The following is a 17,199-nucleotide window of genomic DNA, read 5'->3' on the forward strand; positions in this document are numbered from 1 at the left end:
TTATAGGTAGATTTGTGGTGGTAGGTTCCCTTTAAAGAAGTCTGAGCACTGTAGATGCCTGCACACTGTGTAATATTGTATAGGTACAGAATACAGAAGGGACTAGTTGTTGATCAAACCCTTAGGGAACAGTCCCATGTCGTGATGGTGGTAGCAGAATATCAAATAGCAATTTCCAATCATTCAAAGGAAACTGATTGGCTAATGACAACAGACTAGTTATGAGACGACACAATGATAGCTGTAAAGGGGACATGTTTCCTACACTTTACGGAGGGGGTTGGCCAGAGTACTCGGTGTCCACATAGCGCCCCCTTAAGGTCACATAACGCGACGGTCAAGAGATGTTCGCCCTGAACACAGGATCTTCACTACAGCCTGTGAGAGGTCACGTCAAGTCGCTGGGCACGTGGAGCCCCTTATACTCCGCCTGCTCCTCGTTGTCCACATGAGTGTCACATGGCAAACCCATGACTCGAATGAGGCTTGAGGCGCATCTTATTTGTACGGCGGCCGAAAGGGGTCAATGCGGAAGCGGGCGCCTCCTTATAGGTAAAATCTTTGATATTTTGTATCCCAGTGCATTATGTTTACATTTTCTCTTCGCTTCGTTGTGTGTATATTCCCTCAGTAACGCCGCAGAGTGGGCTTCCTTGTACCATAGTTATGGATCTATAGTTATGAATTTGATTCCTGTTTTCCAGAAGTAACAGTCTCTGGTTGTGGCTTATCAAACATGTCTTGTGTATAACCAGAATGGAGGAGGAGCGGAGTTATTCTTTAATTCTAGAAGCAATGTCAGGGGTCCATGACAAACGCAGTACAGGATCAGGGGTGTGTGGGTTATGTAGTGATCCCTGTATGCAGTAGTCATGTATATTCTGGTGTACTGGCTGTATTATGACCATCTGTAAATATATGTGTGTTAGTGTCAGAATTCTGAGCTTTCCTATGTGAGTGGATAAAAAACTAGAGGGTCACACAGCCCCCTATGTGAGGGGAGCAGAGTGCATGTTTGACTTCCTTTTCATTCACTTTTATGAGGCTCTTGGTTGATTAAAGAGATCTGATGTGTCTATAAAAGTGCATAACACCCACTATTGTGCCATTTACCATTCTCATACACTGGAGTTTGTGACCAAATACTTATTTCATGTTATGGATTAATAGGAAATTGGGGCAACAAGGGAAGAGAACCCAGACCATAAGTTAGTGGGAGCTATTTAATGGAAACCTGCCATCAGGGATCTAAGAAGGTAGATCCGATGTTAGGTTCCCTACTACCTGCCTCTTCCCCATACTACACCTTGGCTTATCTAAGAGTTTAGTAGAATCTAAGCAAAACATATATTTTATTTATGCAAATCAGTGGCCGAGGCTGGGCGTTTGCACTTCCCCGCCTCGCTCCTAACTTAAATTTTGCATCCTTGGTGATGGGCGGGATTGCCAATGGCTACAGGGGTGTCGAGTAGCCATTGCTCCAGGTCCACAGCATGGATACTCCATGCGCAGGTAGCCGCGGCCGATGATTTGAATAAATGAAATATAAGTTTTGCATTGATTGTACTAAACCAGTGATGGCGAACCTATGACACGCGTGTCAGCCATTTTTGGTGACACTCGGCCGCCCAGAGCCCGCGGTCCACCCCCCCTCCCTCTGTAATGTGCTGTCCCTGTGTAAATGTCCCGCCCCCGTCCCTGTGTTTCTACCCCCTGCTTACCTGTCAGGCGCCGCGTTGGTCCGCCCACCGTCTGCAACTCCTCCGGCTCCTCCAGGCTGCAATGCGCGCTGCTCGTCACGTGACTGAGGCGACCTGACGTCAGGTCACTTCAGTCACGTGACCCGAGGCGCGCGGTGCAACCTGGAGGTGCCGAGCCGTCTGCAGTAAAGCTACAGGGAAGAAGACATCACTGGGTAAGTATATAATTTTATTATTATATTATATTTAAAGGGAGGCGGCTAGGGGTATTTTTTGTAGTAAAAGGAGGCGGCTAGGGGTATTTTAGTAGTAAAGGGAGGCCACTAGGGGTAATTTAGTAGTAAAGGGAGGCTGCTGGGGTATTTTATTAGGGAAGGGAGGCTGCTGCAGCACATGTTATTAATAAGGGGAGGCCGCTGCTGGACATGTTATTACAAAATTAGGTTTTTTTTCTAAAGGTGACAGAGCATCCGAGTTTTGCTCGGTTTTTGGGCGAATTTTGACACACCAAGCTCAAAAGGTTGCCCATCACTGTACTAAACGCTTAGCTAAGATGAATACACTATGGGAATGAGGTTGATAGTAGAAAACTGCCATCAGATCTACCTTCTTAGGTAGATCTCTGATGGTAGGATTCCATCATTATGGTAACTTCTATCTCTATGCAGCACTGATGTTGTAGGTGTTATAGGCATATCCTAAACAAGTCTAATCATAGAATCAAGTTATTACATGAAGTGGCACTCATTGAAATTGCTAGTTGTACCCCATCCTTGGCAAAAATGATTTACGGGGTTAACTGTGATAAGAGAACTTCTTTGCCCTCCGTTCGTGTAATATCCACAGGGAGCCAGGTCAGCTTAAAGAGAACTCGTCATGCAAAATAACCCCCCTAAACTAAATATATTTTCATAAACTGCCATTAGAGAGCATTGCCTCTATCCCTTCATTGTCCCTCTACATGCCTGTAAACCTAAGCAATGAGGTCCTAAAGCTGTATGCAAATGACCTGTGAAATGTCCAATGAAGCATTAGCATATTCAAGCTGTCCACTCTATTCATGAGTGGGAGGCACAGCCACACCCTCAGTGCTTGACTGACAGCCTGTATAATGATGTGAGGCTGTATAATGATGTGTTTCCTGGTGCTGGTGGCCACGCCCCCTGCAGCCTGTGTGTGCATGTGTGTGTGTGTATAGGAGAGATACAGCAGCTCCAGGCAGCCATGTTACAGCAGAACATGTCAGATTCATGTGTAGCTGATGTCTGTGTCTCTGTATTAGGAGGATGCAGCATGTCAGCAGATGCAGCACACACACTAGCCATGCTTTACTATACATTACACACAGACATGAGAAGGGGGAGGAGAGGGGAGGGGGAACAGGAGTGACATCACTGCCTCTGACCATGTGACCAGCCTCATTTACATGATAAAGAATAGATGATTTTACAATGAATAATGTATGAAATAACTAGATAAAGGCTGGGATGGATCCTTGTGAGCTGCTCCAACAGATAGAGGTGACAGGACTAGTGACAGAGACCTGATGACAGGTGTCCTTTAATCAGTGGATATTACACGAACGGAGGGGAGCTCAGTTGTGAAAGTAAGAATAATGGAATGTACTATGCAGTGCCTTTTGAGATCTGTCACCAGTGAAATTCAGCCTTCTGGTGACAGGTTCCCTTTAAGGAAAAATTAGTAATATTTTATTTTGTCTCTACAGCAAAGGGAACTGTGACTTGAAAATATGATTACATTCTCAAACAGTTCTGACAGTGAGGAAGAGGAGGAGTGCAATGAAAGAACGTCACTGATCGCCTCTGAAAGCCCGCAGCTTCCTTCTTATCAGGATGGATCACAGCCTACTGAAGATCCTTCTGTTAAAAGGGTCAGAAAGGAATTTCACATATAGTAGTAACTGACATCTGAGAATTATATGTAGATGATTTTATTCACTATTCTGATGAATGTCATGTATACCCTGTATCTCACAATACCTGACAAATTTTGCCTTTTGTAACAAAAATTATGCAGCTATACTTCCAGTCTTTCTTGGATGTATTAATTGCTATTGACTCAATAGTGTAAGGGTATGCTTTCAGAAAAATTCAGTTTCTTCACTTCAGGAGTGTCTAAACATGCCTTAATAATTGTAACAGGTTTCCACACATATTAGGCCAAAAACTGTGCAGACCCATCCATGTTGGTTCAAACGGCAAATCATATCAGAAATCTAAAGCTGAATTTCTGATTTTAGGACCGTGGCAAAAATACATATGACATGTAATTTTGCCATGGTCCTTAGTTTAAGCAAATATATATTTATAAAGTTTATAATATTTATTTATAAAGTTTATTTCTGCCTCATGTCATGAATATAACCAAAGGGGTTAAGCAGCCAAGGGCAGAGCTCTTCTATGACCATGCATTCCTTATAGCGAGGCATTCCAGGTACATTCACTTCATCTTCCCCCACTCCTGATCTATGATAGACCCTACTTTATCCTCCCATTTCCACCTTTGCTTAACCATTGGGTCTCCTACCACCTAATCCAAAATTCCCCTATACAAAATCGCTATTAACCCCTGCATATTTCTAGGCGGTACAGCCTCACCTTTAACCTGTATGGAAGAAAAGGACATAGTCTTGGGAATAAATTGAGCCTGCAGAGCTTTTCAAATTTTTAGGTACTTTAAAAACATTGAGCGAAGAAGACTAAACTCATCAACCAATTGCTGGAAGGACTTCAACACTGATTGATCATATAACTGCGTAAGAAACTGCACACCTCTCTTACTCCACCCATGCATACCTTCCAACATATATAATTCCCCCAGAAATGGATTATCCCATTCTGTAAGGGTCCTACACATTACACTTAAAAAAGGTGCTAGGTTTAATTCAATATAATCCACTAGGTGGGATCCCCCATCTTTGCAAACATGCCAAGCTGGTAGCCCGTAATGGCAACTTTGTCCAATTGATTTGTAACCCGAAAAATCTGGGAGAGAAGCTCTATAACTATGGGAAGTGCTGATGTCACATGTGGCGTTTTGAACACGTCTTTGGCACGTTTTTAAGCAGTCCGTCATAAAGCACATACGTTTTTTGAAAACGCATCCGTTTTTGACAGTTTTGACCAATTATCTAATCAAACTGGTCAAAACTCACTCAGGGCATTGGTGCCATTTACAGCAATTGGACCAATTTCACAAAATTCGGCACAAAACTCCATTTCCTTAATGCCATAAGTGTTCCCATAATTATTCCCATTCAATGCTTAAAAAGCCTTTGACAGCATCTAATGAGACTACTGCCTCCTGCTCCGCGGCCTTCTGTGTCGCTTGCAGGTTCAAGTAGAGTTTCCAAATGTTAATGACGGTGGACTTGGATGGGATAAATCCTGCTTGGTCCTGATGTATTATTGACCCCACAACTCTACCCAGCCAGATAGCTAACACTTTCGCTAGGATTTTTATGTCAGATGTTAAGAGTGACACCGGTCTATAGGACTCCTTTCCCTCCTTAAGCAGACTATGACCACCTTGTAAGACAAGGCAGGAAGGCAATTACACTCAAAGTTTCCCCTATTGCAGTAACAGAGTAACAGCTGTATTCATAAGGCCCGTTCCACACTTGCGAGTGTGATGCGATGAACTCGCAACACAAGCTGCCGGGAACGCACGGCCCGAACGCTGCACCGCGGGAGTGAACTCAGCATGTCAGTTCACTCCTGCGGTGCAGCGTTCGGGCCGTGCGTTCTCGGCAGCTTGCGTTGCGAGTGTGATGCGAGTTCATCGCATCACACTCGCAAGTGTGGAACGGGCCTAACTCTTCCAATCTTGTAGGCCTCTCCAGCATATCCCTTGCCACCTAATCTAGCCTAAGCATTGCTATACTGCTCAGAAAGTCCTCCACTTGGGTCGTAGAATAATTTACCCTAGAGCAATAGAGTTGGGTTTTAAAAGTCTCAAATACTCCTAGAATACCCAGTGTATTGTCAATCAGCCTGCCCTCTGCATTTTGCATGTCATGCACAAAGGTATTTTCCTTCTGAGCCTGTGCCATCCTTGCCGATAACATTCCCATCTACTCCCCCCTCCGCATAATATTGCTGTTTCAGAAACATTTGTTTATTATCAGCCTGCTAGAACTGATAGTTTGTTAGCTGTTTCTGTGCTTCCATCCACAATCCTTGAGGGCGCGTTCACACGTTGCGTTTTGACCTGCGTTTTCATTGCGTTTGAAACGCATATACAACAGCTGAGGAGAGGTGATTTGCCTAATTACATCACTGTTAATGTTTCCGTTTACAAAACGCATCGTAAACGCGATGTTAACACATCCGCTAACAAAGCGTTAACACATATGTTAACATTGTGTTTACAAACATAAACAGTAATGTAATTAGGCAAATTACCTCACATCAGCTGTTGTATATGCGTTTCAAACGCAATGAAAACGCAACCAAAACGCAACGTGTGAACGCGCCCTGAGACTCTGGAGTTCCACACAATATTTGATTACCCCACCTGCCTGCATTTATCCTTACCTCTCTTAGGCCCCTTCCACACTTGCGTTGCAGATCATGTCAGAGCCTGAACAGGGTGCGATCAGGGTTTGGTCAGTGAAAACTGACATTTTGCTTCGGAGTTCAATCAGTTTTTCACGCGCAGGTAATGCACGTGAAAAGGACTCTGGACTGAGCTCTATCTTTTCTATGGCAATTGATGCATGAAAAACGCATTGCACTTGCATGTGTCTCAGGACGCGTTTACACGTTGCGCTTTGGTTGCGTTTTCATTGCGTTTTAAAATGCATTACAACAGCTGAGGAGAGGTGATTTGCCTAATTACATCACTATTTAAATTTGTTAATGCTATGTTAACGCATGCGTTTTGTAAACACAAACGTTACCAGTAATGTAATTAGGCAAATCACCTCATCTCAGCTGTTGTAATGCGTTTTAAAACGCAACCAAAGCGCAACGTGTGAACGTGCCCTCAGAGTGCAATGCGTTTTTGATGCATCTCCATAGACTTGTATGGTGCGTTTTTCACGCGCATAAGTTGCAAAAGTAGAGCATGCCGAGATTTAAACGCGTGTAAACACACGAACCCACGCACGCGTGAAAAAAAAGTCTGAAAAAGACCATTGATTACAATGGGTCAGAGTGTAATGCAAGTTCTGCACGTCAAAAGCACGCGCGAAAAACGCAAGTGTGGAAGGGGCCTTAGGTCGCGTTCACACGTTCCGCTAGCGCCGCGTTCATAACGCGACGCTAGTGCACAGGGGGCGGAGTTTGAGGCGATCGCATATGCGTTTCCAGAGAAACGCATGCGATCGGGTTATTAATTGCATGCGTTTCCCGGGAAACACATATGCGATTGGCCCGAGCCCCGCCCACTGTGTGCTAGCATCGCGTTATGAACGCGATGATAGCGGAACGTGTGAACGCGCCCTCAATCTTGTTTTTAAAAATCTCCCATAAGTGCACCTTCAGAAAATCCCACAAGATCCACCTAGACACAGTAGTCCCTCATTAAAGGAGTAGTAGTTTTTCTTTTACTTCAAGCAAATCTCAATAAAACGCCACTCCCAATCAGGTACCTATCTATACTGTCATCCAGCAATGTGTTGAAATCCAATACAACCACGTAGCGTACGTGTAGTGGATAACCCTGCCGCCAACAAATCTAGAAACTCTGCACATGCAAGAAAATGGAGGTTAAGGCCCCTTCTACACTAGCGAGTGTGATGCGATGAACTCGCATCACACTCGCAACGCAAGCTGCCGGGAACGCACGGCCCGAACGCTGCACCGCGGGAGTGAACTGACATGCTGAGTTCACTCCCGCGGTGCAGCGTTCGGGACGTGCGTTCCCGGCAGCTTGCGTTGCGAGTGTGATGCGAGTTCATCGCATCACACTCGCTAGTGTAGAAGGGGCCTAAGTAGATCACTCCGAACTCCAGCGGCACATTTTCCCCCTGGCACCTTCCACAGTTGAGGATACTTGAGCTTTATAAACAGAACATAACACAATTCAGTTTTCCCCATGATACCACTTTTATCTTCTGACCTACTCGTTCAGATACTCCATTGATGCCATTGTGTGAATCTAAATCTACATTCACGTAAATGTCTATATCCTTATATATTAGAATAGTAGCAGTTGAGATTGCATTGGATCCTTGCATGGTCCGAATTAAATCAGCTACATGAGCTTAGCAATGGGAAAAAATTCTAATAGTTTTCCTGCAACATAATAAAAGAAAAAAAAAATCTAAAACCCTTATAATTTTTTTTTCATGATGGGTTTAACAAGTTTCCATTACTCCAACAGAACCAATACAGTGGCAGCACACAAGTACTGGGAGATGGATCAAATGGTGAAACCTCAGGAGCAGCAGTCTCTATTAGAGAAGTTCCACTGGACAGTGAAGAAGAAGAGCTGACACTTAAATACGGGGCTAAACATGTTATCATGCTCTTTGTGCCGGTCACTCTCTGCATGGTCGTGGTGGTGGCAACAATAAAATCAGTCAGTTTTTACACTGAAAAAAATGGACAGCTGTAAGTATTTTTCAGTGATAGCGATATGACTTTCATTGTCTTACATAAACATTTGTCCTCTATCATTGCAGTAGATAGCGGTGATATAACCTGAGCTTTGTTGCCTGATCGAGTATGTTAGCAAAATGTCCCAATCATAGTTAATTTTTTATATTAAAAAAAAAAAAAAGTTAAGCAAACACATGGCTATTTGTAATCACCTCTAAACATTGTGCATGTTCTAAGTACCGTAGAATGTCCTGGTGTTGCTGATGGCATTTTGGTTCTCTCCATGTTCCTTTATGTAGGTTACTGGTAACTGTGATGTAATAGACAGCTGCAGAATATTATGGTTTCAACTATTTACTGTCACCATGGGCTCCAAAAATTAAATGATTTATTAATAATTTAAGGCAACCTAACATGAGGAGTCTACTATTAGAAGTACATCTGATTGTAGATTCCTCCTGCCTGCCCCTGCTCTAATCTATAATTTACTAAACCTGGAACCTGACCTAACTTGTTAAAATCTTTATTTTAGTAATATGTAAATTAACTGCAGAGGCTACTGGGGCATGTAGTAGCCTGGCCGGCACTGGGAGGTATGGCTACTCCACGCCTACTAATGGCTATGCAGTTAATTTTATATATTACTAAAATAATATTTTTTAACATGTTGGGTTCCAGGGCTATTACATTACAGATTAGGGCAAAGGCAGACAGGAGGCATCTACCATCAGATTTACTTCTGCTGAGCAGAGGATGACTTGTCAGCCCAAGAGAGGGGGAGGAGGGACTTGCCATCAGACATGACACTCGCTGCCTTGCATGAGTAGCACATGCTCTTGGTACACCATGCTCTTTTAGGCAGGAATGCTTACAAACTTCATTTTCTGGGGATGTAAACTATGCATTTTTAAGCTAAAAACTGTGTGGGTTATAAGGCTAGTTAGGGACAATTTTATGGCAGGGGGTTACTGTTCAACATAAGGTACACGCTGCTAAAGAACAAGTATTAGTGGGAGAGGTTCAGGAAGCAGTGAGTGCTTATTTGGCTAACCCTGGGATGTTCTCTTAGGGGCAGTTGGTTAGTGCGTAGCATAAGGTGCTGCATTTGGCAAAGGAGCAAATGAGGAATTTCTTGCCACTGAAGCGGTATCTGATGGGGGGTTTCGTACTGACCCTGCTGAGATTAATGTCGTGTTTCATGACTTTTATTCTGATCGGTATAGCTCCAAGTGTACAGCCCCTGTCCAAGTGGTGAAAGATCTATTTGAGGCAGTGGTGGAGAGGAGGGTCTTCTTGGAATCTATGTGTCAGGCCCTGATTATTGTCCTACTGAAACCGGATAAGGACCCTTCCTCTCCTGACTCATAGCACCCATCTCTCTCCTTAATGGATATTTGAAAATCCTGGCTAAAATTTTGGTAACTAGCTTAAAAGGAACCTACCACCACAAATCTACCTATAAAGGTAGATTGGGTGGTAGGTGGATCAATGGGACGTGAGGATAGCCCTTTTAAGGGCTAATCCTCACGTCCCTGCACTTTTTTGATAACTTTAATTTGATATTTATTCAAATTTACTTATGCGGCTAGTGGGGCGTGGAGTAGCCGCATATGAGATTACACGAGGCGGCTACTCCACGCCCCGGTAGCCACTTTACCCCTCCTATTCACCCATCTTCGGCGCGCAGCTCCGCGTAGCTGCGCGCCCTCGTCTGGCGATCCTGCCGTCTGCGCATGCGCAGAAGAGCAGGCCCGCGCCTGTTTCGGAGTTGTGACCGCGCAGGCACGGGCCTGCTCTTCTGCGCATGCGCAGACGGCAGGATCGCCGGACGAGGGCGCGCAGCTATGCGGAGCTGCGCGCCGAAGATGGGTGAGTAGGAGGGGTAAAGTGGCTACCGGGGCGTGGAGTAGCCGCCTCGTGTAATCTCATATGCGGCTACTCCACGCCCCACTAGCCGCATAAGTAAATTTATCAAAAAAGTGCAGGGACGTGAGGATTAGCCCTTAAAAGGGCTATCCTCACGTCCCATTGATCCACCTACCACCCAATCTACCTTTATAGGTAGATTTGTGGTGGTAGGTGCCCTTTAAAGGGGTTTTCCCACAAAGAAAAGTTAGGCCCTATCCACAGGATAGGGCCTAAATTGCTGATCAGTGGGGGTCTCAGTGCTGTCAGACCCCTCGTTGCTCTGGATCAGGCCACTGTGCATGACAATTCTGCTACATTAATCTCTGTGGAGCTGCCGGAAATTGGGGGTCTCAGCACTAACTTTTCTTAGTGGGAAAACCCTGTTTTAAATAAAGTTATCGTATTTCTTGTCTACCCAGATCAGACCGTGTTCATGCCTGGAAAGGGGACAGATATTCAGATATTCAGAGGTTGTATTTTAATATTGCAGCCGCATCAGGACAGAGATCCTGGATTTATTCTATCCCAGAACACTGTGATTCCGTTGCGTGGAAGTACCCATGGTTGAATATTAGACCTCACTTTCAGGATTGGATTTATCTGCTTAATGTTTTCTCTCATGGTGCGAACAAATCTAAATATCTTTGAATCCTTTCCCTTAGAAAGAGGGACTCGGCAGGGTCGCCCCTTTTTTCGCTTTGGCCATTGAACCATTAACTTTAGCTATTTGAGAGGCTACCCTGATGAAATGCATTGTAAGGGGTTCTATCTTTGAAAAGTCCAAATATGCTGATGATACCCTAGTGTACCTTGCTGACAACGGTCCCTCCCTATCTTATCTTTTAGAACTGATTTGAGAAGTTGAGATTTCTCTGGGTTATGGGTTAATTGGATGAAATCTGTTTTGTCCCCCTAGTCCCCGGGTTATGTCTCAAATATATCCCTGTTTCACTCTTGGTAGTATTTCAATCCAGGTATTTGGGGGTTTAGGTCTACTTAATCCTTAAGGCCCCTTCCACACTTGCGTTGCAGATCAGGGTGATCAGGGTGCAATCAGGGTTTGGTCAGTGAAAAACTGACATTTTGCATCAGAGTTCAATCAGTTTTCAGTCAGAGTTTGTTCCGTGTCTCAGTTTTTCACACACATTTTCAATGCAATTTTTACGCGCAGGTAATGCACGTGAAAAGGACTGAGGTCTATCTTTTCTATGGCGATTGATGCGTGAAAAACGCATTGGACTTGCATGTGTCTCAGAGTACGATGCGTTTTTGATGCATCTCCATAGACTTGTATGGTGCGTTTTTCACATGTGTGACTTGCAAAAGTAGAGCATGCTGAGATTTAAACGCGCGTTATAAAAAACATGTGCGTGTGAAAAAAAAATGCAAGTTTAAAAAATCCCATTGATTACAATGGGTCAGAGTGCAATGCAAGTTCTGCATGTCAAAAGCACGCGCGTGAAAAACGCAAGTGTGGAAGGGGCCTAAGACTTTAAATTTTAGATCCGCTGATCGCCAAAACTGAAAAACAACTTTGTTAGTGGCAGCTATTACCGCTGTCCCTCTGTGGTAGGATAAATTCATTTTTAAATGATTTATCTCTCTAAATTTGCCATTTTGCAATATGTAGACTTCATTATTGCCATTGTCTTATTGTGTAGTTCTTTATTCTAGAATGCAGGGAGACCCATCTCCTCCCTGGCAGTTGGCTACCTTCAAGCCAGTGGTAATGTTACCTCTCAAAATACTTTTTTGCATTTACTGTATATACTCGTGTATAAGCCGAGTTTTTCAGCACAAAAAATGTGCTGAAAAACGTCCCCTTGGCTTATACACGAGTCAATACTACCAAAAATGAATTAAAAATGGACTAAAAAAATAATAAACTTATATACTCACCCTCTGGTGGCCCCGATGCGCAGCGCTGCTCCCCCGATGTCATCACGGCTCCTCTTCTGGCTTCCCGGCTGCTCTTCTTGCCTCAGCGTGCTGGGCGCCACCATGTTCTTCTCGCGGCGTATCATACTAGGCGCCGCCCGGGAAAGAACAATGGCGGCGCCCAGAACGCTGAAGCCAGAAGAGGAGCCGGGAAGCCAGAAGAGGAGCCGCAATGACATCGGGGGAGCAGCGCTGCGCATCGGGGCCACCGGAGGGTGAGTATATAAGTTTATTTTTTTTTTATTCTGGGCTGTGCTGTATACTACTGGGGGCAGTGCTGTATACTACTGGGGGCAGTGCTGTATACTTCTGTGGGCAGTGCTGTATACTTCTGTGGGCAGTGCTGTATACTTCTGTGGGCAGTGCTGTATACTATAGGGGGCTGGCTGGCTATAAACTGGGGGGTCTGTGACCAATGCATTTCCCACCCTCGGCTTATAATAGGTTTTCCCAGTTTTGGTGGTAAAATTAGGGGTCTCGGCTTATACTCGGGTCGGCCTATATTCGAGTATATACGGTAGACTGTTTTTTCACACTACATGCATCATATTGCGCTTCTCTTTCACTACTTTGTACTCCTACTATTCAAATTGATATAGACTTGTTGAAGCTGTCATTAAGTGGGTACATTACCTTTTGATATTTGCACTTTATTTATGCCAGGGAGTGTGTTTGTTTCCACTGTTACCAGCTTTCGTCTGGCTTTTTAAGTGTTTTTAACATTGCCCCCTATGTATTGTATATCTAATTATGTAAACCAATAAAATATTTTGTTCCCATGTATACACATCGAACTTTTCTTTTCTCTGTTTATTAGTAATCCTTTAATACTACATTTTTTTTTTGTTATTTGTAGCAGCAAGATTGTAAATACTGAACTGTATTGTAGGCCTGCTTTATAAGTGCTGCTTGGGAAGATACAGCATTTCTGCTTGGTATATACTGATGACATTTAACAGCTTTAAATGTTTCAACCATTTATAACATAGCTGGGATAGGCTTGTATATCAGAGCTGATTTTTCCTCATTATCTTTCTGATTCTTTCTTAATGTTTCTTTTTAGAATTTACACACCTTTTTCTGAGGATACCCCATCTGTTGGTGAAAGGCTTTTAAACTCTGTATTGAATACAATTATTATGATAAGTGTTATCCTTGTGATGACTATATTTTTGGTGTTGCTGTACAAGTATCGCTGCTACAAGGTAAGTAGATGGTTCTAAAACTCAAGTTATATTCAAAATGAAAAGTGGAATACAAAAATTTGTATGTAAATATGTACAAACAAAATAAGACCTTACAGAGCAATAAAATGGTCATATGAAACAATAGGAAAAATCGATTGTTACCAAACCACATTTATTCTGCCAAGTTGGTCATTTAGGTCTTCCTAGAAACCAAATTAATGGTAAGACTATTCTATTTTCGATTGCCCCTGATCTGTTGGCTAGAGAAAATCTGCCATGATGTCTACCCAGGACTGCATATAGAGAAAACCAGCTTCCTTATTCTCTCTCACTTAAAAGCAGTATAATTTGGTAATTTTTTGAGAAATACTGAGTATTAGTGATGTGACTTAAGCACTTGGGTTGAGATGGTAAGCTTATGTGAGCAGAGCCAGATTCCATTTTCTGTGTTGCCGCCTGCGACCATAAAATGTTGAAAACCAAAGCCAGTAGATAGGGTTTCTTGGTTGGATTAACTCAAAAGCCTTAAGATGGCTAATACTAAAAAAATACCCAGCCTTATTGTTCAGTGTTGGCTTATACGGTAATAGTGATGTGGAGCACAGGGATCCAATGTCATACTAGCTTGGTTTGTAAGCATGCGCATAATTCTATGAACTTTTGAAGTATCTTCTATTGGGTGAGGGGGATGGGTCTCCAATGTGATGGTGAAATAACCCCAAAGGAGACAGGAGAACATGGAAGTTGGAATGCAAAAGAGAAAAGCTCAGAGAAAAGCGCATGTGGGGTATGATAACCATAGTGTGAGTGATGCTAAAGAGGTGCTCCCCTATTGGCAGACAAAGTGCAGCATTTGATAAAGGTGGCACAGTCAAAGTCCTGGAACCTCCTTACTACCGCACCGCACAGACTTTGAGTAATTTTTGTTGTGCATATAGGTAACTCACAATGCATTTTAGCTTACCATCTAAGCTTTGTTTAGGAGAGGAACCTGCACTTTCCTCACTTAAAGATGGCTTAGATGGTACACCAAAACACATTATGAGCTATCTGTATGTACAATAAAAGATACTCAATCAAAATCTGTAGCAGCGCCTCTATTCCCAGCTGAAGTTCTACGTGCTCTCTATAAAGTATCTTCTAATAAAAATGCTCCACTGCCTCTCAGTTCAGTTTAAAAGACATCTACCATCAGAATTTCTGCTGGTAACTTACTGCCAAATATTTACTTGGTCAATGCATTGTCTAGAACAGGTTTTCGTAACTGTAGGATGTGCCTAAAAATGAAGCCCCCCCTCTAGTTTCTAAAACCTGTCCCTCAAACTATAAAATGCATCAGCGAAGTAAGTTTGGGCAGTCTACCATCAGAAATTAAAATGTCCTTTAATATTTATTATTTGATATCATATGCATTTTGTGAATAATGCAATGTCATTGTATGTGTAAGCACTGTGTTATGAAAAATTCGATGGATTGGATTAAGGCCCACAAACTTCACAATGATGCCTTCGATCACATGTAAGGAGTAAAAAGGTTGGCTAGGGTAACACTTAGATGCCTGCTCCTGACTTGACTAGGGTGTCAATAGAAGCTACATTCAGCAGATGCAACCAGGTAGTTGATTTATGATTAGAGATGAGCGACCCAAACTTTCCTTTCGTGTGTTCCCCGCACAACCTGGACATATTACTGGATTGGCTTCCGAACAGCCAATTAGCAAATTAATGTTTGTCCCGAAAAACGAGCGGGAAGTTGGGGTCCCCTCATACTTATGATGACTTTGGAACATCAGTCATGGCCTCTGAACATTTCTCTTCTTCATCCCCATAAACCCCTTGTTAAGTACATCACTTATTACAAGAAAGAGCTATGACCTATGTAATGTGTCACTGGCAATGGACACATCTTTTTAGCCTTTGATAGTATATAAGCATATTTCTATTTAAACTTGAACAATAACTTTTGTGTCACCTTTTGTTATATAATGGCAGTTTAATTTCTATCCATCTACAGTTAAAAGTATACAAAGCACATAATAACAAAGCCGACCAGACCCACTTTAACAGAATCACCTGCTATTTTATGAATTTAGGACTGTGCAGGCTCTCACATGATAGAAAATCTTAAATAAATGTATTAGGTATACAGACGGTCCCCTACCTAAGGACACCCGACTTACAGACAACCCATAGTTACAGACGGACCCCTCTGCCCACTGTGACCTCCGCTGAAGCTCTCTGGATGCTCTACCATAGTCCCAAACTTCAATGATCAGCTGTAAGGCGTCTGTAATGAAGCTTTATTGATAATCCTTGGTCCAATTACAGCTAAAATTTTGAAACTCCAATTGTCACTGGGGCAAAAGAAAAAAATTTGTCTAGAACTTCAATGATACAATATACAGTTTCGACTTACATACAAATTCAACTTAAGAACGAACCTCCGGACCCTATCTTGTAAGTAACCCGGGGACTGCCTGTATTTATATTGAATTTCAGCATGCCCCATCCTTTGTTCTCACAGGAGATAAGCTAACACTGGCAGCATATTTCTATAATTTTACATGTTGTTTCACATGTCCCCCAAACTGTGTTGCTGCTTTATCTATAATACTGCTGTGCTGTTTTCAGAGAATGTGTATTTTTGACTAATAAATAATTAAATCTGTATGGTTGAAACAATCTATTTTCAATCCTTGGCCCTCTTTTTATGTCCCATGCAGCTTAGTGCTGACCAGCCAGGACAGCTGCAAATATCTCATTCCCAGTCGTCCAGGAACCAGTCAATTACTTTTTAACACGCTTTCACCAACGAAAATGAATTCTAGTAAAAACTATGCCAGAGGTGAAGCATGTGGCCTGTAACAAATGTATTAGGTTTTAGCACCTTCCTTAAAAAAGTGTCATGACTTCAATTAAAATCGTCTAACAATTTCTACCAAATTCCCTTTATCTTATGTGCTTTGGTCTTTTCACCTCTGAAAAGAATGTATTTAGTGACCATACGGTTAAACTTCCCCAATTGGGTTGTTTTGTGTCTTTAATGTTCTAAATCCACATCATATTTGAGTATATGTTAAATACATCACAAAGTTTTTAGATTTGGTTAACATCCTGTAGACTGATTCCTCTAGAATGGTTCCTGAATTCTGACTATTTATTTTACAGTTCATTCATGGATGGCTCATTCTATCATCTTTGATGCTGCTTTTTATGTTCACATATATTTATCTTTGGTAAGTATGTAGTTATGGATCTTTTATTAGAAAAGTTTTTTTTTCCACATTATATGGTTTCTACATTTTATATCCAATGCTAATGATCAAGTTGCCTCATGGAGGCATAGTACCATTAAGTGCAATTGTATTTCAGTTGGCACATGACTAACATAGAAGATCATTTATTTGTATCAAGAATTTGAAGTAAGAGTAAAGCTACATGCTTGCTTCAGTGCCTTGACAGGCACTGTTCAATTGCAGAAATACAGAAGTCCTGTCCCCTAGAAGCAATATGGTGTCCTGAATAGGTCCATTATATCTACTCACGACACTGCCTCACATGGTTCAAGCATACAAGCTTGTCAAAAGATTAGAATATCAGCAAAAAGTATTTTTATATAAAAATTAATTATATAAAATAATTACAAACTGTGAACTTTTACAAGTATTTGTTAATGTTGATGATTATAGCTTACAGCCAAGGAAAACCAAAAAGTCATTGGGGGAGATTTATTAGAAGAGTCTGAGAGCAGAACTGTTTTGGTTGCAATAGGCAACTAGAACAGTTCTGCTCTCAGACACATTTGATAAATCTGCCCCTTTATCTCAGAAAATTAGAATAATTAACCCAAAACACTTTCAAAAGCTTCCTAAGTGTTTTAAAAGGTCCCTTAGGGTGGTTT

At 42.3% G+C, this 17,199-nt stretch overlaps 1 protein-coding gene across 2 annotated transcripts in view; it reads left to right on the forward strand.

Moving 5' to 3' along the window:
* Window positions 1–334: 334 nt before the first annotated feature.
* Window positions 335–17,199, forward strand: part of LOC140121430 (presenilin-2-like) — a 33,570-nt gene continuing 16,705 nt past the window's right edge. The window contains exons 1-5 of one of the 2 annotated variants that reach the window (XM_072140999.1): window positions 335–552; window positions 3,427–3,591; window positions 8,049–8,278; window positions 13,176–13,317; window positions 16,467–16,534. In XM_072140999.1, coding sequence (XP_071997100.1) covers window positions 3,451–3,591; window positions 8,049–8,278; window positions 13,176–13,317; window positions 16,467–16,534 — 581 coding nt within the window. In that variant the 5' untranslated portion in view covers window positions 335–552; window positions 3,427–3,450. Of the gene's footprint in view, window positions 553–1,892; window positions 1,916–3,426; window positions 3,592–8,048; window positions 8,279–13,175; window positions 13,318–16,466; window positions 16,535–17,199 lie in introns of those variants that run through there. The other variant, XM_072141001.1, reaches the window with a different exon arrangement.

The sequence above is a fragment of the Engystomops pustulosus genome, chromosome 3 (genome assembly GCF_040894005.1).
Source record: "Engystomops pustulosus chromosome 3, aEngPut4.maternal, whole genome shotgun sequence".
NCBI lineage: Eukaryota > Metazoa > Chordata > Amphibia > Anura > Leptodactylidae > Engystomops > Engystomops pustulosus.